The sequence below is a fragment of the Sapajus apella genome, unplaced genomic scaffold (genome assembly GCF_009761245.1).
Source record: "Sapajus apella isolate SASKATOON/1434 unplaced genomic scaffold, GSC_monkey_1.0 scaffold13, whole genome shotgun sequence".
NCBI classification, from domain to species: Eukaryota; Metazoa; Chordata; class Mammalia; order Primates; family Cebidae; genus Sapajus; species Sapajus apella.
The window spans coordinates 17,424,814-17,452,472 of NW_022436953.1; the positions used below are offsets into that span (position 1 = coordinate 17,424,814).

Here is a 27,659-nt window from a genome sequence, read left to right on the forward strand (position 1 = left end):
ACACACACACACACACACACACACACACACACACACACACACACACAAGCCAGGCACGGTGGCATGTGTCTATAGTCCCAGCAACTTGAGAGGCTGAGGTGGGAAGATTATGGTTGGGGCTGCAGTGAGCCAAAGTCACACTACTGCACTCCAGCCTGGGTGCCAGAGTCAGGACCCTGTCTCTAAAGAAAAAAAAAAAAGTAGGGAGACAGATCACATGACAAACCTGAAATCCTGGGTAACGAATAGAACTTAAATATTTAACCAGAAATATTTTTTACAATTATATATAACCACTATTTTTTATACTTCAAAATGAAACAAAGCATATCAATACTTTTTGAAATAAAAATGCTATTTATTTATTTATTTTTTGAAGACAGAGTCTTGCTCTGTTGCCCAGGCTGGAGTGCAATGGTGTGATCTCAGCTCACTGCAACCTCCAGCTCCAAGCAATTCTCGTGCCTCAGCCTCCTGAGTAGCTGGGATTACAGGTGTCAGCCACCACACCCAGCTAATTTTTGTATTTTTAGTAGAGATGGGGTTTCTCCATGTTGGCCAGGCTCGAACTTCTGACCTCAGGTGATCCACTCATCTCAGCCTCCCAAAGTGCTTAGATTACAGGCATGAGCCACCGAGCCCAGCCAAAAACACTATTTATTTTTATATCAATCATGAAATAACAACTAGAGCCACTAGTTTTTTACCTGATGAACTGGAACGACTTCCCATGCTGCTGACTTCTTTATCATAGCTTCCATTCTCAACCTGATCTAACTTTCTTCGTGCTGTAGGAAAAAGAAGTGGATTATTCCTCACAATTATCAGGACCTTTTGCTCCCACCATCTCTGACTTTAATTGCTAAAATCACTGAGGCAAAATGGCATAGACAAGAGAAAGTTGTTGAATACATACTTTAGGCAGAGGGCTGTGTCATTCATATGTCATTTGAAAATGTACAAGTCAAGTACAAAATATACAGAAACAACATTATAACTGACACTGGCATCACTTAATTACAGTGAACTTTTTAAAGTATTGAAAGATTTAGAAGTTCCTAACAGTACCAGAAATTTCCTCCAAATTTCCCTTCAATTACATCTATACTTATATGGCAAATATCTGAATATATTCCTATTAAGTAAATGCTAAGTCCCTTTTAGCTTATTACTATCTTTCACTCTATTTTAACGCAAAGAAAGCAATGGGAAATAGGAGAGAATAGGAGGTTGAAATACATGTCTTATTTTTGTATCCCAAGCATATAGCACAGACACCCAACAATTGTATGAATTTTTAAATGAAAGAAATCTGGGATCTAGTTCTAGTAGTCAGTTGTGTTTGGGTAATTTATAACTTTTTGGGGTCTGTTTCCTGAGACCCAGATGAAGAGTTAAGTCACAACAATTTCCAAGTCAGAGGATGCATCTGGATTATCTGCACCCTAGATGCCAGTAGCCTAGATGCAGCACAAAAGAAATCACAGACATGTGAAAGGAGAAGACATCAGAACTGCTGTATGTATTCATATCTAAAGATAAGGTTCTAAAATTTCTATTTTTCATGTTTTCTAATATATATAAAAGAGTAACATATGTTTAATTTATAAATAAACATATGTACAAATGCCTAAGCACTTTTTACTGACAGGAGTATGTGATCAAAAGTTTACATACTAACGCCCCTAACATTACTTTCCCAATTCTCATGTTTTGTGATTCAGTGAATAAATGTCCTTTAGCATACAAGATATTTTTAGTGTAAAAGACTATGCACGTAATTCAAGAAGTTTAGCAATTTGATTTACTAATATTAATAAAGAGAACAGACAGCCTCAATCAATGTGGTAGAACCATAAAATATATTTTTTTCCTAATAAAATCCTTAATGATCAAAAGAAAACACATTCACGGTCTAAGTGTGGAAGAATTTTATACCTTGCTGAAGTTGTTTCGTAAGATCCTTGATACTAGAGGCATGTTTACGTCTTTGAGTTACTAACTCATCTTTTAATTCTTCTACCTGGGTACTCAATGCTTTCACTTCTGTTTGCCTACAAGTGAGTTCAGCTTGCAGAGTTTGGACTTCCTCTTTTCGCAGTTCTTCCTCTTTAAACAACCTACTTTCCTGAATAGTAAGCAAAACAAAAACCACCAATTTGAGTACGTTTGTTTCCATTAATGCTCACAGTTTATAACCTTAAAAATCTAAGGTTCTTGATAGTGGAGATTCTTCTATTATTATTCCTTGCCAGGTTTCGTTTACTTGAGCTTTTCAAAATTCTCATAAAGCAAGGCAGGGGCATACAATAACGAGCATGTCATTCTATATGTACCAAACAACATGTGATATAGGTTGCTGAAGTTTTGGACTAAAGTCTCAAATCATTTTTATAAGTAACTTGAAGACACTCTCATAAATTATAAAAACATAAAGTACCCTTTAAAAAATATATAATGATCCTAGTTAGGACGGACACAAAGCAGTTTTCTCATTTTCAAAAGTAAAATATTAAATATTCTTCATAATCATTTTAGGAAGAAATTTTATTACAAATTATAACAGTTGAGGAAAAACTGACATTTCTTTTTTTTTTTTTTTTCTAAGACAAAGTCTTACTCTGTCACCCAGGCTGTAGTGCAGTGGCCCGATCTCAGCTCACTGCAACCTCTGCCTCCCAGGTTCAAGCAATTCTTGTGCCTTAGCCTCCCGAGTAGCTAGTATTATAGGCGCCCACCACCACGCCCAGCTAATTTTTGTATTTTTAGTAGAGATGGTGTTTCACTATGTTGGCCAGGCTGGTCTCAAACTCCTGACCTCATGTGATCCACCCACCTCGGTCTCCCAAAAAAACACCCCTGCGATTTCTTATAGCAGTGGAAACCGTCAGAAAGTTGGTACCAAGAAAAGAGCTTAGTTCAACTACCACTACTTTTGTACTGTTAGGGAAATTTAATTTGTGTTTCTTGTTATTTTAAAGAAATGTAAATTTATACTTACCAAATTAATATTTGTCTGTTTCATTTGTTCACACTGGCTTTGTAATTGACTTTCACTACAGGAAAGTTTATCAAATTGTGACTGCAAAGAATTAGATTCAGACTGAAGCTGTGCATTCTTACTAGTGAGCCTTTCTGTAAACAACAGTAGTTCAGATTCTCTTTTCCTACTGCCTTCAATGTCTTTTTGCAGGTCATTAATCAAAGAATTAAGACTTTCCACTTCTTCCTTCAAATTTTCAATTTCTTGTCTATCTCTAAAAAACAAAGTTTATATTTAGGAAAAAAAAATAAACCATTAAAAGACATTACATTAATGGCTGGGGAATTTTCATCTAGTCAAATGCTTAATAAAGGTACTTCTATTTGTTCATCCAAATATTTATAAATGCCTAATATATGCCAGGAACTAAGAGCCAGAAAGAAAAGTGAGCAAGACCAACATGGGCTCTGCTTTTAGTCAAGTGGGGAAACTATATGACTGTAAAAAAACTTTTTTTGATGATAAAAGCACAGAGTGGGTTTTCCTAAACTAGTGTAAGTGATGCTCAAACCAATACTTAAAGCAGGAGTCAGCAATCTTTTCCTTTAAAAGATCAGATAGGGAATAAGCTTGGCTTCTGGTTCACATGGTTTTGCTGCAATTGTTCCACTCTGTCAATATACAATGAAAACTGCCACAGATACTACATGAATGAGTGCTGATGTGTTCCAAAAAAATTTCATTTACTAAAAGAGGCCACGGTGGGCTAGATTTGGTTTGTAAGCCATGGTTTGTTGATCCCTCACCTAAAGGCAAAGGCGGAGTTATTGGAGAATAAAATATGCTCCAGGTAAAGGGAACAGTATGTGCTAAAAGCTGGGAAGGGAATAAGAGGACTTCTTGTTGGTCTTAACAGATGTTCAATATTGATGAAGAGGACTGTACTATATCCCTAGCACTTCACACACAGTTTGTCACATAGGAAACAATCCATTAACATCTGTTAAACAGCTATAGCTGAAATACAAGGGTGAAAAAAGGGAAGGCATAGAAGCAGCAAGGGACAGGTCACTAATCTAACAAGTCATGCTAAGGCACTGGAACTCACTAGACAATCTCTGAGGCAGTGGGAAATCAATGAACAGTTTTAAGATTTCCTTTTTAAAAAGGATTATGCTAACCATAGTTTGGAAAATAGAGAGGATATAAGCAGAAAAAGCAGTTTACAAACGGTGGCAGTTTTCCAGGTGAGAACTGATAATAGCTTGGACTATGGAAGTAGTAGCAGGAATGTAAAAAGTAAATGGACTTGATAGATGTTATAGACTTAGCAACACTCGTACTTTGTGACTGGTTAGATGTGTGAGGGGAAGGAAGGAAGAGCCAAAGATGGCCCCCAGCCTGCTGGGCTGGACAGTCACATGGCTGCTGCACTCATCATTCATCCTAGGAACGTGTGAGGAGAAGCATATTTACGAGCAGGACACAGAAACCGATTTTGGACATGCCGAAGTTTGAGGTATCTTTGATACTTGTGCCTGGAGCTTAGTGAAAAGGACTAAAGATAATGATTTGAAAGTCCTGCAGCATACTATAAAAAATTGCTGGGATCACCCAAAGTTACAATAAAATTAGAACAAGAGGACTTTATGACAGAAAGAGAAGCCTGCCAAGGAGACTAAGAGGGAGTTGCCAAAAAGGTGAGAGGAACATCAGTACATTATGGAAATGAAGCCAAAGGAACAAGCATATCAAGAAAGACAAATGAATTCAACAGTGTTAAAAGATAATAAAAATTCAAGCAAGGGTGGGTCTGAGATGTATCTACCATATGCGGAGAGGCATTAGTAATTTTCAATAACATGTTTAGTAGAAGTTAGAATGAAGTGGAGAGATACAGAACATATGAAGTGAGGAAATGGAGAATGAATACAAAAAATTCTATAAAGCCTGGCTGTGAACAAAAGGAGAAATACAAGCTGGCAGGGAAAAGCCATAGGAGTTTTGATATTTTTAAAAGACATTATGTTCAAATGTAGAAAGAAAAAGAGAGTAGAGAAATAAGAGATAAAGGATAAAGAAGAATAATCAAGACAGAACCCAAGAAGGCAGAAGAGATGAAATCCACAGAAGAAGCAGAAAGACTAATTTGATTCAGAGAGGAGTTTCTTCCATGATAACAAGATTGTTTCTTCCATGATAACAGCAGAAAATATGGCTGCAGATGCAGGCAGTTCATGGACTGATGGCAAAAAGTTGATAGAACCGTCACCTGACAGCTCCCATTTTTTTCTGTGAAGAAGTAATCACCTGCCAAGAGTGCATAGAAAGGTAAGAGGAAAAACTGAAGTGTGAAGAAAGTGGTAGGGTTTAAGATGCTACAAAGATGGTGGAGAAGCCTCTGACCAAGGACATACGGCAAGATTAGGTGCATTAATATTCCCAGTTGAGGTTAGTGACCATGAATTTATTAGCAGAATCAATATGGATGATGGTAAACATTTATTTAGCAACACTCAGCAGCTTAGTTATCAGTAAGCTGTGGAAAAGATAATCTGGCTTCAAACTGAATCCAGGTTCTGTCAGGTAATGTCACAAGTGGAATCTACTCAACTGGTTTTAGAAGGAACCAAGGAATAATGTCAGCTCTGGACCTCAAGCTATACAATGCAAAGATCTAGAGCTAAATTTCCCTTTTAGAAGAAAAAGTAAACACTGTACATAAGTAACAGAATTTGAAGCTAAGAAATGGATAAGAAGCTCAATAAACCTAGTCTGTCTTATAAATTGCCACTACCAATGTTTAAGGAATATAAACTTTGATTTTTAAAAGCCATGATGGGAATTCAAAGATAATCCAAAGAAGTTCAAATAAAGCGAAAAAAATTTTTAAATTTCAGCTATTAAAATTGTAAAAATTGTTCTTGTTTAATGCAATAATTGCATTTGAAAACCTTGAAACAGAATTTAAAAGCTTGTTTATTAAAACAAACAGAAGTTATTCATTTTACCTTTGAAGCTGCTCCTGTAGCTGATCAACAATTTTCACTTTGTCTAATAAATTCTGAATTTCAGCTTTTTGGCGATTAATAATTTCCTTGTATTTTGATAATTCATCTTCTGTTCTTAAACGTTCATCTTCTAGACATTTCACCTATCAAATGATCGTAATCAAGTTACAAACCATGTCTTTTTGTTCCTTATAAACTATTTTATATATATAGTGGTTACATATAAATAATGTAAAAATTCTAAAGCAGCATTAATGTAAGAAAATATAATGCAAAGTTTACAGCCTTAGGTTTTAGTCACAGATTTCTTGTGATTCAGTCATGGGAGTTTTAGCACGTCATTTCATTTTTTACTGAATCACCATCTCCTCATCTGAAAAAGAAGAATATATCTTCCCTACCTCAAAAAACTGGCATGAAGAACAAATAAGGTGTATCAAAAACAATTTAAAATTACTAAGTGATCTCAAATTCAGGGTGGTTAAAGGAGTATTTCTAAATAAATGAATAATACACATTCATATTCACATTAGAAGAGATACTAATCTTACAATAAAGGCTATAAACACTGAAGAGGACTTAATAGATTATTGGACATTAAAACTGTATCCATTTATTAAATATATCCAGGAAAAACACAGCCTTTCTATTATCTTCTGACATAGTTCTAAGGTTCAACTGTCTTTCCAATTGACTTGTTGATGAGACTGTTTTTAGATGAGAGGCCCAAGGATAAGTTATAGATAACAGCAATGTGCTGTGAAATAGAAATGTTTGGCAAACAATTTAAAGGGACTAACATTGAAGACATTTACCTTTCAACAAAAGAAGTCGCTAGGAAATTGCTATTCTACTCTACTCCGAGTTCTTTTATTATGGAACATTTCTATATTGATCCTGGATTCATAACTAAGGATTGAATTACCTTTGTTCTCAGTGTTCGTAACTCATCCATACCCTCCTTAAATGTTCTCTTCAGATCTTCTAGTTCCTTTATTTTGGCATGATGCATCTTTAAAAAAGTTTAAAAGAAACAGCAAATCATAATGTGCTAAACTAGATCTAAGATTTATTGCCTGCTCCTTCCAAAAGGCCTTAAAAGCAGATGGCAATAAGTTCTCACTATTTCTCTTTCTGTACTTATTATGCAACTTAGGATAGATAAAGAGCAAAACTACTCACCTCTAGCTGGTCAGATTTTTCTTGCATTTGTTTTTCGAGTTCTCCTTTTGTGACTCTAAGCTTTGCATCAAGCTCATTTGATTTAATTTCTTCTGACTCCTAGTGGAAAGAAAAAGAAAAAAGTGTGACAATTTTTAACCCATTTCCTGTTTGCCCTGAGAATACTCTTGTCTCTAATCCTAATGTAACACCATATACATTTCTGTTACATTAGGATAAGAGAAAAGTTCTGTTTAGAATAACTCTAAGAATAGTTTTTATATTTTATCTTCACACTGAAAATCAGTAAGATTTGTTTCAGCCTCAAAAAGTGTGTTTATGTAAAATTAAATTAGCGCTGGCAGCAAGCTGCACTTTTTTCCTAAATAGCAAAAGGGTTAAAGTTTTATACTTTGAAAAGAAGGCATTGCAGTTAGGTTTACTAATTGTGAAATACACAGTTTATGGACCTAAAATTGAAGACTGCATCAAAAGACTTTAAATATATCAATTTTGCGTAAACATAATAGTCTTTTTTAAGTTATACATTTCCTTGCACTCTTCATTCTTCTGACATTTTCTAGGGTTTTTATTTGTTTGAAAACTTCTCTTATAAAATCCATTTAAGTTGCAGGTACTTTAACGTTGGAAATAACCTGCATTTTATTTAACGGTCTGTCCAACAAAGTACATTCTATATGCAGATGCAGAATACTGCACATATAGAAATTTAATGAAACAATAGAACTGGCTCACGGGGAATCCCAGCACTTCGGGAGGCCAAGGAGGCAAATCACAAGGTGAGGAGTTTGAGACCAGCCTGGCCAACATAGTGAAGCCCCGTCTCTACTAAAAATACAAAAATTAGCCATGTGTGGTGGCAGGCGCCTGTAATCCCAGCTACTTGGGAGGCTGGTGCAGAAGAATCGCTTGAACCCGGAAATCAGAGGTTGCAGTGAGCTGAGACCATGCAGCCCATGCAACCGAACAGGACTCCTCTTAAAAAAAAAAAAAAAAAGACAGAGAGAGAGAGAGAGAAAGACAGAGAGAGAGAGAGCGCGAGCTGATATTTGGTATCATTTGATACTAATCTATTTTAGAAGTTATACGTACCTGATATGTTTTTATCATATCCTGACAGTTTTTTCGTATCTGATCTGCTTCTTCCTTTGCTTGTGTTAACTTTGTTGTTGTTTCTTTGAGTTTATCTCTGGTTTCCTGCATCGACAAAAGACAGAGACAAAGTTGGCCACAGTGATGTGATGAATGGTAAGAAGTGATCAGCAAGTAGGAAAGGTCTGTTCTAGCACTGTCACTGAGGGGCTGATTATTATTCTACCAATAGTATTTTATGTTTCTGACAAAAAATTAAAACGATCTGTAGAGTTAACTAATAGCCATGAAATACAGTTAAATTTGACAGTTTTTGGTATATTACTAGAAGTTACTAACCTGATAAGATGAACCAAGTGTAAAGTTCTTTGTACACACACAGAAAAGACAATTCTTTTTAAAGAAAGCATCTATTTAAAACCGTCTTTTTTTTTTTTGAGACGGAGTCTCATTATGTCACCCAGGCTGGAGTACAGTGGTGCCATCTTGGCTCACTGCAAGCTCCGCCTCCTGGGTTGAAGCAATTCTCCTGCCTCAACCTCTTGAGTAGCTGGAATTACAGGTGTGCGCCACCACATCCAGCTAATTTTTGTAGTTTTAGTAGAGATGGGGTTTCATCATGTTGGCCAGGCTGGTCTCAAACTCCTGACCTCAGGTGATCTGCCTGCCTCAGCCTCCCAAAGTAAGACTGCCTTTTTATAGACTGATGCTGCAATCTGGTTTCTGTTCCTAACCATGTTCCTAAGATGGTAACTCCAAAAGTTTTCAGGGACTACCCTTATTAAATCCAATTACTTCCTGTTTTTATTCTTTACTTACTTGCTCCAGTTCTGACCACCCCTGACTCTTTGAATATCCTTCCTTTGTTTCCATTACAAGACAATATTCTCCTTCTCTTTCTGCCCTCTTCCTTATTCCCTGACTGGCTTCTACTTCCTGTGTATTTTCCAAGATACAGACTGCCCATGCAGCTCTTTCTTCATAATTCTTTACCACCAAACTGATCCACGGTTTCGGTTATCATGTGGATTTCAAATGGGACTTAGGTATCATCTCCTCTAAGCAGCCTCCTTTCAGAAAAAGGCAGATGCTGCTACTCTGCTTTTCCATAGATTTAATTCAGGCATGCCCTGGATTCTAATGATCAACACATTATACCACAGCTTGTACATTCCCCTAATACAGCATATAGCTTCTTAACAGGAATTAACTCAGTATTTGTCACGTATTAAATGTTTGACTAATATCTGTGAGTTAATAAAGGAATATCTAATATAAGCCTCTAGTTAGGTTGGGCTCCCCAAATACCCAATACTCACCTTCCTTTGTTCCTTTTTTTCCTGCTGTTCCTCCACTTGGAATGCCTTTCCCTGTATCTCTTGAACCATCTACATTGCATCAATAGACCAGGTGCAGCAGCTCATACCTGTAATCCCAGCACTTTGGGAGGCCAAGGTAGATGGATCACCTGAGGTCACAAGTTCAAGACCAGCCTGGCCAACATGCTAAAACCCCATCTCTACTAAAAATACAAAAATTAGCCAGGTGTGGTGGTGCACGCCTATAATCTCAGCTACTCGGGAGTCTGAGGCAGGAGAATAGCTTGAACCCAGGAGGCAGAGGCAGGAGAACAGCTTGAATCCAGGAGGCAGAGATTGCAGTGAGCCAAGATCGCAGCACTGCACTCCAGCCTGGGTGAAAGGGCAAAACTCCATCTCAGAAAACAAAAAAAAAAAGAAAAAGAAAAGAAACAAAAATAAATTGCTTTTTACATGCCATAAAAAAAAGCTACCATATAAGTACTGAAAGTTATATATTTTCAGTTGCTAGTCTTTAATAATAATTTGACTTGTATTAAAACTTAGTACCACTTTTAAAATATAGGCAATTATTTACTTTTTCAAATACTGACTTTTAAAATACTAGACTCAATGGACAGGGAGAGAGGCTGGGGAGGAGAAAGAGAAAGAGAGAAAGAACTTTATATACATTTTTCTACTACTATATTATCAATAATTAAAAAGAGCCTAGCACATAATAAGCACTTACTTCATTCACTCAAAAAATGGCAATTAAGAGATTCCTAATGCCAAATAAATATTTATTAAATAAATGAGTAAGGGAAAAGTGAGAATCACATTAAATGCTTTGGTTAAGGTATTGACTGTGTTTCACTTATTCGTTCATTCAAGTATTCGCTAGGCATCTATGCACCAGACATTGTTCCATGCTCCATGGACATAGTTGTATAAGAAAACCGGCATAATCTGACCTTCATGAAGCTCGTATTCTAGTAATGGAGATAATAAATACAATACATAAGCAAAATATATTAATGGCAAGTGCTAAGGAATAAAAATAAATCACGAACATGAGAAAGTGTGGGGGAAGGTGTTGAAAGTTTAGATAGAATAGCTGGGAAAAGTCTCATTGAGAATGTGATAGATGAGACATGAGCAAGAAGATATCCTGAAGGCCTGGATATGCTAACTGAGAAATTAAGGATAAATCCAAGGCTTTTGGATGGACGGATTGTCATTTATTGAGATAGAAAAGCAATGCAGGAAAGAGTACTTTTTTTTTTTGAGACAGAGTCTTGCTCTGTCACCCAGGCTATAGTGTAATGGCACTATCTCAGCTCACTGTAACCTCCGCCTCCCGGGTTCAAGCAATTCTCCTGCCTCAGTCTCCTGAGTAGCTGGGATTAGAGGCGTGTGCTACAGCACTCAGCTAAATTTTGTATATTTAGTAGAGATGGGGTTTCACCACATTGGTCAGGCTGGTCTCAAACTCCTGACCTTGTGATCTGCCCGCCTCAGCCTCCCGAAGTGCTGGGATTACAGGTGTAAGCCACGATGTCCAGCTGAAAAGCGTACATTATTAGTTCAATTTTAAACGTGTTAAGATGCCTTAAGTCATCCAAGATGTCAGATGTCAAGTAAGCAGCTAAATATATGAATCTGGAGTTTTGGGTGGAAGTTATAAATCTGGAAGTCACTAGCATATAGTTTTCTACTGCTATGTTTTCAAGTATACTAATCTTATCCTCTGCAGTTTCTAATCTGCTATTAATTCCATCCAATGTATTTTTCATCTCAGACATTATGTCAATCTGGTTTTTTTCTCTGTCTCTCCTTATCATATGCAAGCATTTGTCTATCTCCTTGAACATATGGAATGTATTTATAAGAGCTGCTTTAACATTATTGTCTCATTGTCTACTAATTCTACTATCTATGTCATTTCTGAATCTTTTTTTTTTTAAGACACAGGACAGGATCTTGCTATGCTGCCCAGGCTGGAGTGCAGTGGCATGATCATAACTTCAACTCCTGGACTCAAGTGATCCTCTCACCTTAACCTCCCAAGTGGCTAGGATTACAGGTATACACTACCACACCTGGCTAATTATTAAAGTTCTTTTTGTAGAGATGGGGACCTCACTATATTGCCCAGACTGGTCTCAAAACAACCAGCCTCAAGTAATCCTTCCACCTCATCCTCCCGAGTGCTAGAATTACAGGTGTGAGAAACCACGCCTGGATCTGTTCCTATTGATCTAGTTTTCCTTTCTTCTCATTACGAGTTCCATTTTCCTGCCTCTTTGCATGCCTGGTAATTTTTGATTGGATTCCAAACAGAGTAAATTTTATGCTCTTGGATGCTAGGGTTTTTTGAAGTTATTTAAATATTTTGGGACTTTGTTTTGGGACATAGTAAATTTACTTGAAACAATTTATTTGAAGCTTGCTTTTAAAGTTCTATAAGGCAGATCTACAAGAGACTTAAAGGCAAATTCATGTTCACAATAAAGCAATAACCTTCTGAGAGCTGCCTGATGCAGCCCTGCCTGATGTGCGTTGAGAGGTCATTTATCTTTGGCTTGTGGAAACACAGCCATAATTTCCTAGCCTTGTGGGAGCTCTACGAATTGTTGCCCCTATTCCTTTTCCCTCCTCTGTAGTTTCCTCTCTTAACACACACACATAAGCACACACACATGTACTGATCAATAGTCAGCTGAAGACTTAAAGGGAACTCATTGCAGACTGTTGTATTTTTCTCTTTTCTGGGACTCCGGCTTGGTTACCCTGTATTTTAAACTGTCTCAATTAAGGTAGGCTGCTGGGCTGTTTTAGGTTCTTCTCCTTGTTCTGCAACCTAGAACTGTCCAGGAATACCTCATTTTTTCCCCCTTTACTCAGAGATCTCTGTCCTATGCTGCCTATTATCTCAAGTCTGAAAGGCTTCATTTCATATCCTTTATCTTTTATTTTTAAGGTAGAAGGGTAAATCTGGACCTTGTTATTCTATAATGCAATATAGTCAACAGAATGTAGTTACAGAACAGTATAGTTATAGAACAGCATAGAATATAGTTTTACTAAGTCAGATAAAATGTCAAAGCAAATAAGATGCCTGCTCTAGCTTTTAATAAGTGGGCCTTCTGAGTAAACAAACCATTTAAGAATGATACTATCACTGGCAACACGGCAGCCTTGGGAGAAGAGCTTATTAAGCAACAGTCTTGCTTCGGGTAAGCTAGTGTAGAGAACATATCATAAAATATACTAAGCCCCGGTCACATATTAGGCCTGTAACATATTACCATTGACAGCCTCCTGCTGGTCTAGCTACTGCATTGATATCCAAGGCTACTCTTCTAGCTTTCTCTGAAGAGGTAATGTCTGTCAAGCACTCAGCATAGCCAAAACCATGGGAGCCAAAGAACAATAGCCACATCTATTGCTAGCCGTATGTATGTTCAAGTGAGATGATCTTATCCTGATATCAGGTAGGTGAATAAGTAGCAACCAGGTAGGTAAACAAGTAGATGAGGTACACTGGGAGAAACTCATCTTTATTCACTGTACTCAAAATAAAAGGTTTCTGTTTTTAGAGGCTAGGTGTTAAAAATGCATTTTCAGTTAAATCCCAAAAGAGTTTAGGGAAGGAAACAAATAAATTGTTTCTCTTGTGTAGTCTGATGATCTGGGTAGCCAGTCCACCTACTCTTAAGTTCTGGTAATATGCATTGGGGGTTTGATCAGAAACTACTGATCACAATGGATCCAGTAACCCACAGGACTACAGTATTATTAGTACCTAAGACTTGGTAGGCAAGAACCAGAAACTAGAAAGGAAAGGTGCCTCAAGAAAAACTTACTAAGTGTCTCACGTCTCTTGCCCACGTCTCAAGAGATAGCCTATACTAACCACATGATTATTAAATCTTGTATCCTTTTATCCAGAGACTCTTTCCAACATCCAGTAGGTAAATACATAAAATAAGTAACCAGGAGCCCATCCTGGACACTCTGAAAGTTTAATGACTGACTGCATCTCCTAAGTAAATAGCCTCCAAGTTATCTAATACAGTGTTATGCACAAAGCTTGCTGGCTAATAAATGCTTTTGCTTAAAAAGAACTAGTGAATTTCTACATACAAAGTCAATATGCTTATTATTTTCATTTTCCAGCAATCTGTACCATGTAACCTTATAGAACTCAGCCTCAAACCACTTCTCTAACTTATTTAGAGTATTTGGTTTCATCGGTGCTCAAAGCTGCCATTAAGAATCTCTTAAACAGATCTGTAACAAGTTTTTTTTTTTTAATCCACAGTGCTAGTATTCTAACAGGTTTCAGGATACTGTCTCTTAGCGCTCTAGATGAAGATGAAGAAAGTACCACATATACCAGATATGACCAAGTATTATGTTCTCAGCTTGAAGCAACTCAGGCAGTTGAGAATCATTATTGCTTTTATAAATTTGGAATTTAAATTCCTCATTCTGTAACTCAAAGTAAAGGGAAAATTTAAATGGCTTAGCCCTGTTGAGCTCCAGGGAGTGTTGCCCACCTTTTTTTTTTTTTTGACATAAGAACAGTTTTGTTTTAATCATTTAACACTTGAGTAGTATTTAATTTTGAGACTGAAATACTTGTTTCCCTTTTGACTGATTAGCAAACAGTCTGAGTTGGCAGAAGTTAATCCTCACATTATTCAGCTAATGAGAGACTGAATCCTAAAAAAGCCGATTCCAACTTCCACCTGTACCCCACAATGCAAAGCAAAACCTTTCTTCATTTTAATGTTGTACAAGTATAAGGACCATATAATCTGGATTCACTAACTTTAGGTACCAATAACTTAAAAGATAGGAAAAGGTATCATAGTATAGAGATTTAAAAATTGATAATACAGCCGGGCGGGGTAGGTCACGCCTGTAATCCCAGCCCTTTGGAAGGCCGAGGTGGATGAATCATGAGGTCAGGAGTTCAAGACCAGTCTGGCCAAGATGGTGAAACCCCATCTCTACTAAAAAAAAAAAAAAAAAAAAAAAAAATACAAAAATTAGCTGGGCACGCTGGCAGGCGCCTGTAATCCCAGCTATTTGGGAGGCTGAGGTAGGAGAATCGCTTGAACCCGGGAGGCGGAGGTTGTAGTTAGTTGACATCGCACCATTGCACTCTACCCTGGACAACAGAGTGAGACTCCAACCCTCCCCACCCCCCAAAAAAATTGATACAATAAATGATGAAGAAAACTAACAATGGAACAGGACAATGTTCAAATAGCAAATACAATTAACAAATGGGGCCAAAAGATCAACATTATTTCGCATCATCTTTCCTGCAATTACTCAGCTTTTTTCTCCCAAACATAAAGGCAGATCAAGTCAAAGTAGTCCTATTAAGAATATTTGTTTCCTTCTGAAATTAGTATTTGAATGGAAATTGTATAAACTCATAGATTCCTACTGAAGTTTAAGATTCTCCTAGATGATGCTCAAATTTAGACAATGCTAAAATTAGATATTGGGTGATTATTTCAAAGTATGAACTATAGGTAAAATCTAAAAGGACATACATAATAAAAAAGTTCTAATTTAAAAGACATAGTAAATATAAATGAATTAATTCACACAACCTACTTACACACAAACAAAACTAGAACAAACAACAACTTGTAGGAACCACCTCCAGTTGATTTCACCACTTAACAGGAGCAAGATCTTAGGTGGGTTATTTTATTTAAGGATGAGTCGAAATTGTACGCTACTGCTTTAGCCCCCACATATGAAAAATCATCAAGAATTTTTTCTTATCAACTAGAAGTTGGGGAAAATACAGTGAGAAATAAAATGAAATGGCTTCTCACACACGTGAAGGCCCCGATCATGCCTAAATTTCTCGCGATTTAACTTAAGAAGCTCCTTGCCCTGAGAGCTTCCTTTATCCCACAACACTCGACTCAGACGGGACAGAGTACACTAGGACACTATCCCCTTTAAGCCACAGGATAAAAACACAACCTGTCTTCCAGGCATGGTGGCTCACACCTATAATCCCAAAACTCTGGGAGGCCGAGGCAGGTGGATCACATGAGGTCAGGAGTTCAAGACCACCCTGGCCAACATGGTGAAAACCCGTCTCTACTATAAATATGGGGGAAAAAAAAATTAGCCAGGCGTGGTGGCAGGTGCCTGTAATCCTAGCTACTCGGGAGGCTGAGGTAGGAGAATCACTTGAACCCAGGACGCCCTCCTCCTTTCTGACAGTTCTTTCTCTGCTTTGGTAGTTTCCTCACACACATGTGCTGAACGGTCAGCATCACACTCAAGGGGAAGCCTCAATCTCTAATCTCTAATCTACCTTTGACCACTGTCAACAGAGACTATTCCTCCTACAGTTTTCTCTGATAATGCCATATCAGAGAATACTACATAACCAAAGGTTATTAACAGTTCTACTGATTTAGAATTATTTAATGAGGTAATCCATGATTATGATTTTAACCAATATTATTACGCCTGTTTGTGAAAACCTGGAAATTGCTATTTTCATAAGCTTGCTCTTCTTAAGTCACAAGTCAGAGTTGTTCTTTTACTTCACATTCTATCATCTTCAGATTTTTATTACCTCTAATATCAGCTCAGTTACTGCTTAAAATTATGGCATCAGGTATCAGCCTTTATAATTATTATATCAGCTTTTTAATAAAATTATATTCACTAGGCACAATACCAACAGACTTATATTTATAAAAAAGTTAAGGCAACTTATTCTTAAAATCTTTATATTTAAATAAGAATTTATCAAAAAAATAAAAATTAAAAAAAAAATTTATATTTTTGAGTATAAAATCTTAGCATCACTGATTTTTTAAAATTTCCAGATTACATTCAAATTTGATAATTCACACATTCTCCCCCATCCAATTTCTCACAATGTTATTTAAATTTTGCATATCAAAAAATGCTTAAAGAACAGGGCAAATTTGGGTGTTGTATACCAGCAATAATAAAATTTAACATCCCACCCCATTTAGTATGTAAATCATGCAAGGACATATCTTTTTCATAATCACCAAATATTCAGGTCCAAACTAACTTGCAGGGATTACTAAACCAAGCTTCATGCCTCATTAACTGTTAACGCATTTGCTCTTAAAACTCATTCTAATCATTATTCCATTGTATTACAGTACATACCTTGTGTGAATCCATTTCAGCTTTTAATTTGTTTTGTGCCCATTTTACTTTGATGATGTGAGAATTAATGTCTTCTTTTAATTTGTCTATTTCTTTGATGAGTCTAGTCGTTTCACCTTCCTAAAATAATATCACTAGGTCATACATTTTCATTTATGTAATCAATTAATTATGTGTGTATCTTTTATATCCCCCTCAAAGTAATCAGTGCAATAACACTATAATCAAGTGCTGGCACACTATGGCCCACAGGCTATAAAACTGATTTAAAGTCCAAATGACGAGGGTAGTAAAATCCTAAATCCTATTAATAGACACAAAGATTATTAATATTTACATTTTAAATAATTGGTTGTGTTGCCAACACAACATACCTTTATGATTCTTAAGTGGCTGGCATTAAGATGAAAAACAAACTAAATTGGTTTCATCAGAATTCCTGAGAACAATGACAATAATCCTAAACTAACAGCTAATGAATAAAAAATAACATTTATCACTGAAAAATGGTAATGCACTGGAAATATGACCATTGAGGGGCTGCTAGTTAACAGGGAGGGTTCTGAATAGCTGGCTCAGTAACTAAATCTCCTTAGACAGTATCTAAGACAGACATGTTTTTCTGTAAGAAAAATAAAAATTCTATTCTATGGTGAGTGTTACATTAAGATTATATCAAATTATAATTCTGGCTCTAAAACTATTCATATTTGACACTACTATATACGTATTTTACAAAAATATAATCTTCCCTTGAGACATAAATTTCTCCAACATATAGATTTTAAAAGAAAGTTTTTAGAAAGGTCAAGAAAAAGTTACCTAATAAACAATGTATGCCAACACTTCATCTTTTCCCTAGCAAACCTTTTCTCTGCATATAAGTAATAAAACACTGAAATTACTAAAACATTCATGGTTTTAGAAGGTAAACTAATAAAAACAACTTTACATTTGAATGTTAACCATGTTAAATTATGATAATTTGATTAAATATGGAAAAGCAAAGAGAACAAATTTCAAATAAGGTCAACATATTTCAAATGGCACAAGTTATACCTTAGTTTCATACAGCTGGTGCAACCGTCCTTTCTCCTGAGAAAGTTGCTTAATTTTGTTAGTGTTTTTCTCAAATTCCTTATTTGCATCTCTAAGTTTTTTCTCAAGTGTCTCTTTTTCCTTTCGAAGGTCTAAAGATTCCTTCTCACCTCTTACATATTTCATTACCATTGCTTCTTTTTCTTGGCGTGCCTCTTCACATTTCTTGTTGGCCTTGAAAAAAAAATTACTTAGCATTAATGAAAAATATTCTTTCAAATGGAAATGTAACAAAATACATAGTATTTGTCTCTTATATAACCAATGCAGTTTTCAGTTTTTGCGCAACATTACCAGGACTTGTGCTATGAAATTTTAAAATGAAAGAAAAAAATTCAAAATTATAGAAAAATGGTACAATATCCCTACTACTTGCTTTTGCTCTTTCCTGTTCCTTTCACTTTGGCTAATATGGTTGCTATTTTCCACTTAATTCCTCCAGATCCTCTTTCCCACTTTTTTTTTTTTTTATCCTACCTGGTATCCCAGGACCACGGCATCATGAACCCTGTCAACAAGCTCTCTTGCTCTCAGACTTCCAGTTGGGTTCAGCCAACAGAAAGCTGTAGGCAGATGCTTGGAAATGTAGGCAGAGTGAGATCTGTCTCCTCCAGAGTTCCCACAGGTTGGCTGATGATCACTCCTCTTGTCTGGTGCCCTCTCTATACAACTACCTTCTGGGGTGTACTTCCTGCCCCTTGTCCAAGTAGCCCTGAAATTCTGCATCTTCCCCTTTTGGGCTCCCTAAATCTTGTCCACACCTTGATGAAGATTCTTTTTATTAAATTAGCTTCATAACCAGTTTAAGTGTGCCATCTGTTTTCTGCCAGGACCCTGACTGTAAAGCTGACAATTTTTAAAATCTTAACTCCCTTTTGAAAATTAAGTAGCCATATGCTAACAAATGACCATTTAATTTCCTATTTATGAAAGATTTCTGAAGCATTTTACACTTAATAAGAAATATTAATTGGATTCAGTACAAAAACTATATACTCATTTAAAATTTTCTATTTGTATGAACTAGTACTCCCTATTCTGAAATTTCACAGAATGAAAATTTCTACAAATAGTCCTTTGAAGTAAACTCATGGTTTGCAAATATGGTGAAGCACATATTTATTTTACAAAAGATAGAATTTCAAACTTTAGAAATTTTCTTTTCTCTTTTTTTTTTTTTTTGAGATCTTGCTCTGTCACCCAGGTTCAAGTGATTCTTCTGCCTCAGACTCCTGAGTAGCTGGGATTACAGGTGTCCACCACTACGCCCGGCTTATTTTTAGTAGACAGGGTTTCACCATGTTGATCAGGCTGGTCTCGAACTCCTGACCTCGTGATCCACCCACCTCGGCCTCCCAAAATGCTAGGATTACAGGCGTGAGCCACCTTGCCCGTCCACTTTAGGAATTTTCACTATCTTTTAGGGCTAAATAAACACTGAAAATGCAACTGAATTAAAGAAGGTAACTATCAAAATAAAGTTAGGAAAAGCTTCTTTGCTCTGATGAAAAGTGGTTGACAAAAATGTTTGATAAAGCTCTGGTGCTGCTGATAAGTACATCTAGTCAACACTGAGAATACTATACATATACATATAAGTACTTTTAAAAATCTCCCAATTGGGATTTGTTTCCATTGAAATAGTCTACTAATTTTCAAATTAAGAAAAACATTGAATTGGAGTATATGACAGGTTTCTCAGGATGTAACAATGTGCTTGTAAACAAGGACTGAGAAAATTATGCTGGAATTGGCCAACAGAAGTAGATTTTTAGTCAACTGAATATCTGTAATTAGAAAAAGTCAGCAGTTCAATGTCAACTTTAAGAGAAGTCTGATTTCATAATAATTTAATATTCAGATAATGTATCACCTATTGGAAACAAAGTAGTATTTGTGGCCTCTGAAAGAGCTCACTATCTAGTGAGAAAGACATATAAACAAACATTTGAATATAATACGAAAAATTCTCTTGGATGAATGTACAAAGTCCTTCAAAACATGAAAATACTTACATTCCCTGGGAGGAGTTGGCAGGAAGGGTAAAAGATGCTATACTTGAGCTAGGTATTGAAGGCTAAGCAGGATTCAATAGAATATAAGGGGTGAATCAAGGACAGGAATTAAAAATAGAGTGAATATCATGTGCAAACACCTAAAAGTATAAAACAGCATGACACATTTAGGGATATCAAGTTATTTTATAGGGCTTAAATTTGGTGGGTTGGCTGGAAAGGGAAAGAAGTAGTTATTAAAACAGAAAGAGGTATAGATTAGATCCTGAAAGGAAGAAGAACTTCTGTCATGGTAATAAGTTGAGGTTTTATTCTGTAGTCAACGTAAAGCCAAAGAAGAATTTATAAATCAGAACCTCTTATTAAATGTGTGCAGCAGCATGGGAGTTTCACTGAAGTTGAGAGGTGAGGGACAGAAAACAGTAATTTAAAAAAAGACAACTATAATAGATAAGGAGAAATATTATGAGGGTCTTGCCTGGGTGCAAGGGCTCATGTCTGTAATCTCAGCACTTTGGGAGGCTGAGGTTAAGAAGACTGCTTGAGCCCAGGTGTCCAAGACCAGCCTGGACAACATGGAAAAACCCCATCTCTACAAAAAAAAAAAAATTAGCTGGCCATGGTGGTGTGCATCTGTAGTCCCAGCTATTCAGGAGGGCTAAGGTGGGAGGTCTCTTGAGCCCAGGAGGTTGAGGCTGCAGTGAGCCATCACTGTGCCACTGTACTCCAGCCTGGGTGACTGACCTTGCCTCAATAAAAAAAAAAAAAAAAAAAAAAAAAAAAGGAAAATACTATGAAGGTCTTTACTATAGCAGGGAATGGTGCAGCAGGTAACAGCTCTGTTACTCATGGGGTCATGCATAGATCAACTGCAAAGGAACAACCTGGGGTGCCTGTTGGAAGTTCACATTCTTGGATCCTGCTCCAGCTAATGGCAGCACCTACCTAACAGCATCACTGGGAGTATTAAACAAGACAGAATAATAGCTGTATTTAAACTATTACAGAAAGTCCATTTATGGCACAGATAAAGGAAGAGAGGCCAATTAAGGTCTCTGGATTTACCCACTACAAGTAAGATGCTTATTATTGACTTGGATAAAGATAAATAAAACATGAATAAAATAATCAACAGCACTCAATAGATAAAATTAACATAAAATGTATGAAGTGTAGTGTCTAGAAGTAAGGCAGATAAACCCTCCTCATTCAATACACCAAAAATTTTAGATGAAAAATAACAAACATCTTTTAACATATAGTATAGTTGAGCTCAAAAGAAAGTATGGGAAGTTTACAGAGTTAAAAAATCTAAGACAAAGTAGAAATCCAGAATGGTACATTAGGGCTAAAACCTTCACCGCCCTGTGATACTGATACCAGGCCATTGGAGATGTGGGTGGGGGAAATTCAAGTCCCTGAGAATTTATAATACAGCTACACCCTCTTGTAAGTAGGGTTCAAATTCATTCTACCTATCTAGTCTACGAAGTGAAGAAACCTCAATCTGGAAAATTAAATAGAGGCTGAATATGTGTGTGCACACATGAACGTGGGTAAACATATATGGGAATCTTTTTTTTAACAAAACTCACTGCGACAATAGGTTAAAGATAAACAGGTGTTCATTATACTAATCTTTCACCTTTTCTACAGGGTTGAAAATTCTCAAAAAGTTGGAGGAAAAGTTAGGGGGTAAAAGGAATGGTGCAGATTTATTAATAATTAAATAGATCAGTCTTCCAAAATCTACTTTAATAATATCCACTTTTTAGGATTGTGAAGATCAAACAAGTTAACACTTATATATTTTGAACATGGCCTTGCACACAGCTAAAACTCAGTGTATTAGCTACTATCATTAGCATCATCTACACTCTTCATCATTAAGGAGAAAACACACATAGCAGTGAGTGTAATATATTGGCATTTGTTTTTTAAAAGGCAGGGGAGGAAAAAAGAAATATATGCAGGCATCTATGCAACAAACATTTTTGGAAGGATATACTGGGAACTGGCATCAGTAGTTACCTTTAGGAAGTGGTAAAATGTTTGGAAGAAGACTTTTTAAAATATTTGAATTGTTACCATGTATATCAACTACTATTTTATTTTAAACATTAAGCTTCAGAGAATGTTTTTTAAAAAGAAAGAAAGAAAAGCTCACTAGTTGAGTGTAATGATTGGCTGGCTATGATCAGTTACTTCTTAAGCTTATAGGCTCTCTATCTCCCTTAATGAGTACAGAAAGGTTCAGAACTGACAGTAGGAGATTTAAACATAACATTTCTAATGCAAGGGGTCAGCATGTTTTAAAGAATCATCCAAATAAAGGATAATATGTTTCCTAAAAGTCCTTCCAGAATGCCATCTACACTAGCTTCAGGGTAGAAAGGGTGGGATTCATCACATTCAAATAATGTAAGCAGTGAGTTAACCCTTTCAGATTTAATTCATTGTGAGGACTGGACTAATGGTTAGATACTGTGCTAGGTTTTGTGGATATAGCAATGAAGATGACCAAGACCTCATCCTTAAAGGGTTCAGGCAAGTAATTAATAAAGCACTGCTTAAAATGACCTCTTCTGAGTTCACCTATACCAAATCAAAAAGATTACCACGATATATTAAGTAGGGGAAAAAAAGGTCACAAAAAAGATATATAGTAATATTCCAATCAAGTAGGGGGAAAATATGACCATGTATGCATAAACATGTGTGCACTTGTACATGTATATGTAAGACACATAACCAAAATACCAATAATTTAGCTATGGAACAAGAAATGCGATATAAAAGGATTGTAGGCAGGGGAAGAAGACATGCAGATTAAAAAGAAATTTCACTTTTTATTCCATACACTTTCTTATTCATCTGTATGTATTTATAATGGTTTTTTTTTTTGTTTTGTTTTGTTTTTTGAGAGAGTCTTTCTCTCTCCCCCAGGCTGGAGTGCAGTGGTGTGATTCTGGCTCACTGCAACTTTCGCCTCCCAGGTTCAAGTGATTCTCCTGCCTCAGTCTCCCAGGTAGCTGGGACTACAGGCATGTGCCATCATGTCTGGCTATTTTTTGTACTTTTAGTAGAGATGGGGTTTCACCATGTTAGCCAGGCTGGTCTTGAACTCCTGATCTGAGGCAATCCACCTGCCCTGGCCTCCCAAAGTGCTGGGATTACAGGCGTGAGCCACCGCACTCAGCCTAATGGTCTACTTTGACATAAAAGAATTACCTATTATTAATACAATAGTGATGTCCAAAACAGTCTTAACAGTGTTAGCTTATTTTAACAAACAAGAGTCACCAGAGTATCAGGTTAATAACGGCAACGATGTGAGAAATACCTGTTCCAACCGTTGGGCCATCTCTTTGTGTAATTGCTGAACTGCATTTTTAGCTGCAATGTCTTGAGCTACTAGTTTGTCTTTGGAAGCTTTAACTTCTTTATTAAGTTCTTCTATTCTTGATTCTAACTGTAAAGAAAATTATTTCCAAATTATTTTTATAGCTATACCAAACAGACCACCAATACCACAAATACATATAAGCAAAGTAAATAAATGTAAAGAATACAATGAATATACTTCGGCTATACAAATAAAAACTTTTAGCAATGTTTCTACATCTCACTGAAATTTAGTAAAAATCTGAAGATTTGGTTAAGGTATCTGGCAACCCCCAGAATATCCACTAAAGAATAACATAGAGGGATATAGAAGTCCCGACTTATTTGTAGCTTCACTTTCTATGGTTTCAGCAACCTTCAGTCAACCACAGTCCAAAAATATTAAATAAAAACTTCCAGAAATAAACAGTTCATAAGTTTTTAATTGCATGCTATTCTGAGTATCGTGATGAAATCTTGTGCTGTCTCACTATGTCTCACTCAGACTGTGAATCATCCCTTTGTCCAGCATGTCCGCAATGTACATACTACCTTCCAGTTAGTCACTTAGTAGCCATCTCGGTTACCAGATTGACTATGGCAGGACAAAAGTGCTTGTGTGCAGCAACCTTTAGCCCATAATAATTAGTTTACTTATCAGTGGCACCAGAGTACAAGAATAGTGATGTTGGCAATTCACATGTGCCAAAGAGAGTCTGTAAAGTGCTTCTTTTAAATGAAAAGGTGACTTAATAAGGAAAGAAAAAATCATATGCTGAGGTTGCTAAGATCTACAGTAAGAATGAATCTTCTATCCATGAAACTGTGAAGAAGAAAAAAGAAGTTCATGCTATTTTTGCTGTCACGCCTCAAACTTCAAAAGTTATGGCCACAGTGCATATGTGCTTTGTTAAGATGAAAAAGGCCAGGCAGAGTGGCTCATGCCTGTAATCCCACAGCTTTGGAAAGCTGAGGGAGAAGTGCCTAGGTCAGGAGTTCAAGACCAGCATGGTCAACACAGCAAGACCCGATCTCTACAAAAAATTTAAAAAATTAGCTGGGCATAGTGATGCATGCCTGTAGTTCCATCTACTCAGGAGGGTGAGGCAAGAAGATTGCTAGAGCCCAGGAGTTTGAGGCTATGGTGAGCTATGAACCCGCCATAGTACTCCATCCTGGTCATCAGAGTGATGAGACACTGTCTCTCTTAAAAAAAAAAAAAAAAAAAAAAAGTGATCGCTTTTCAGCCTTTTGGCTAAGATCAAGTGTAAAAAAAGAAGACGAAAAAGGCATTAATTTGTCAGGAGCAGACATAAACAGGAACATGTTTTGATTAATGGCAATAAGGTTCAGTACTATCAGCAATTTCATGCATCTACTTGGGATCTTGGAATAAATTCCCCTCAGATAAGGGGGAACTGCTGTACTGTACAGGGAAAATATCATGAAAGAAATTTAAATGTTATATTAGACAACATTCATTTAATGCAAAAGAAGGCAGTGAAGGAGGAATAGGGGAACCAAAAAAGACATGACACATTGAAAATGGAAGATATGGCAGACATAAATCCCGCTGTCAATAATAACATTAAATGAAAGTGGATTTAATAATCATACCAGGCTGGGGGTGGTGGCTCACGCCTGTAATCCCAGCACTTTGGGAGGCCAAGGCATGTGGGTCACTTGAGGTCAGGAGTTCAAGACCAGCCTGGCCAACATAGTGAAAACTCGTCTCTACTACAAATACAAAAAAATTAGCCGGATGTGGTGGTATGTGCCTGTAATCTCAGCTACTCAGGAGGCTGAGGCAGGAGAATCTCTTGAACCTGAGAGGTGGAGGTTGCAGTAAGCCAGGAACATGCCATTGTCCATCTCAAAAAAAAAAAATCATACCAAAAGGCAGAAATTAACAGACTAAATTTTAAAAAACAATAGTCAACTATATGTTGTCTATAGAAGGCACTTTATTAAGTTTCAAAATGCAAATCAATTGAAAAGAATGGGAAAAAACATATCATGCAAACAGCAATCACAAGGAAGGAAGAGTGGTTATACCTACATAAAAAAACAGACTAAAATAAAGAATGTTACCAGTGATAAAGAATATTTCATAAAAATAAAAAAGATCAAGCCATCAGAAAGATCCAACAGATAAATGTACATACATCTAACAATGTAGCATCAAAATACATGAGGCAAAAACTAACAGAAATAAAAGGGGAAACAGACAAGTCAACAACAGTTAGAGATGTCACTATGCTACTTTCAATAATGAATAGAATTAGGCAGATGATTAACACAGAAATAGGAGACTTAAACACCACGAAACAATGGAGTCTAATACATCTATACAATAATCCACCCAGGAACAGCAGAATATACATTTTCATCAGGTACACATGGAATATTCTCCATGATAGAGCATATGCTAGGTTACAAACAAACTTTCATAAATTTAAAAGATTAAAATTATATAAAGCATGTTCTCCAACTATAATAAAATGAAACGAGACCTCAGAAACAAAGAAACTTGGGAAATGCATAAATTTGTAAAAATTAAACCACATACTCCTAAATAAACACAGAAGAAATTTCAAGGGAAATTAGGAAGTACTAGGTGATTAATGAAAATGAAAACATAATATACCACAACTTAGGGGACACATCTAAAGAAATGCTTAGAGGAAAATTTATAACTTCAAATACGTATATTAAAAAAGAAAGGGGGCTGGGCACAGTGGCTCACGCCTATAATCCCAGCACTTTGGGAGGCTGAGGCAGGCGGATTACCTGAGGTCAAGAGTTCGAGACGAGCCTGGCCAACATGGGGAAACCCATTTCTACCAAAAAAACAAAAATTATCTGGGTGTGGTGGGGGGCACCTGTTATCCCAGCTACTTCAGAGGCTGAGGCAGGAGAATTGCTTGAACCCAGGAGGTGGAGGTTGCAGTGAGCCGAGATTACGCCACTGCACTCCAGCCTGGGCAACAAGAGTGAAATGTGTCTGAAAAAAAAAAAAGATAAAAGGGTATCAAATCAATAACCTAAAATTCCATCTTAAGACACTGGAAAAAGGGCAAACTAAACTGAACACCAAGAGGAGGAAGAAAATAAGAAATAGAATGGAAATCAATGAAATAAAGAATAGAAAAACAGAGACAAGGCTGAGTGTGGTGGCTCATGCCTATAATCCTAGCATTTTGGGAGGTTGAGGCAGGTGGATCGCTTGAGCTCAGGAGTTTGAGACCAGCCTGAGCAACATAGTGAAACACTGTCTCCACATAAAAATACAAAAATTAGCTGGATGTGGTGCTGCATGCCTGTAGTGGGAGGCCAAGGTAGGAGGATCATTTGCCTGGTAGGCAGAGATTGCAGTGAGCTGAGATCATGCCACTGCTCTCCAGCCTGGGTGAAAGAGCCAGATCTTGTCTTTAAAAAAAAAAAAAAGAGAAAGAAAAGAAAAAGAGGGAGAGAGAGAGAGAAAGAAAGAAAGAAAAAGAAAGAGAAAGAGAAAGAAACAAAGAAAGAAAGAGAAAAGAAACGAAAACCAGAGACAATCAACAAAACCAAAAATTGGTTCTCTGACAAGATGAAGAAAACTGACAAACCTTTAGCTGAGGAAAAAAGAAAGGTGACTAAAATTACTAGAATCAAAATGAAAGAGGGACATTACTACTGACCTTATAGAAATAAAAAGAATTATAAATGAATACTATGAACAATTTAACTTAGAGATGAAATGAACAATTCCTAGGAAGACACAAACTATCAAAATGTCTCAAGAAAAAACAAAAGATGTGAATAGACCTAGAACAAGTAGAGACTGAATTAGTAAAATAATAAAAAAAGAACAACAACAAAAACCTCTACCCACAAAGAAGAATTCAGGCCCAGATGGCTACAGGTAAAATTCCTTGAAACAATTATAGAAAAATTAATGCCAATTCACAAATTCTTGTTCTTCCCACAAAAGGAAAACTTTCCAACTCGTTCTATTAATTCCTAGTTATATACTCAAGAGAAATGAAAGCATATGTACACAAAAAACTAGTATGTGAATGGGCATTACTCATAATAGTCAAATGGCAGAAACAACCCAAATATCCATCAATTGATGAAGGAATAAACAAAACATTAAATATCTATATAATGGACTACTATTCAATCATAAAAAGAATGAAATACTGATACATGCTACAACTTGATTGAAATCTTAAAAACACTATGTTAAATAAAAGAAGCTAGATACAAAGGGCTACTTATTGTATAATTCCATTGATATGAAATGCCCAGAATAGGCAAACATGTTGAGACAGATAGTAGATTACTTAGGGCAGGTTTGAGGGGGTACTGTTGGAGGGAAATAAGGAGTGACTACTAATGTGTGCAACATTTC

General features: G+C 36.4%; 1 protein-coding gene across 6 annotated transcripts in view; it reads right to left on the minus strand.

Annotated features, from left to right (window-relative positions):
• Positions 1-27,659, minus strand: part of CCDC186 (coiled-coil domain containing 186) — a 55,341-nt gene that overhangs the window by 6,935 nt on the left and 20,747 nt on the right. For 4 of the 6 annotated variants that reach the window (XM_032281696.1, XM_032281695.1, XM_032281698.1 and 1 more), the window contains 10 exons: positions 23,223-23,351; positions 17,826-18,038; positions 16,767-16,886; positions 8,269-8,373; positions 7,177-7,275; positions 6,920-7,006; positions 5,995-6,137; positions 3,002-3,257; positions 1,939-2,128; positions 708-788 (listed from right to left, as the gene is read on the minus strand). In XM_032281696.1, the coding sequence (XP_032137587.1) occupies positions 708-788; positions 1,939-2,128; positions 3,002-3,257; positions 5,995-6,137; positions 6,920-7,006; positions 7,177-7,275; positions 8,269-8,373; positions 16,767-16,886; positions 17,826-18,038; positions 23,223-23,351 (1,423 nt within the window). The remainder of the gene's footprint in view (positions 1-707; positions 789-1,938; positions 2,129-3,001; positions 3,258-5,994; positions 6,138-6,919; positions 7,007-7,176; positions 7,276-8,268; positions 8,374-16,766; positions 16,887-17,825; positions 18,039-23,222; positions 23,352-27,659) is intronic. The other 2 variants (XM_032281700.1, XM_032281699.1) reach the window with 2 other exon arrangements.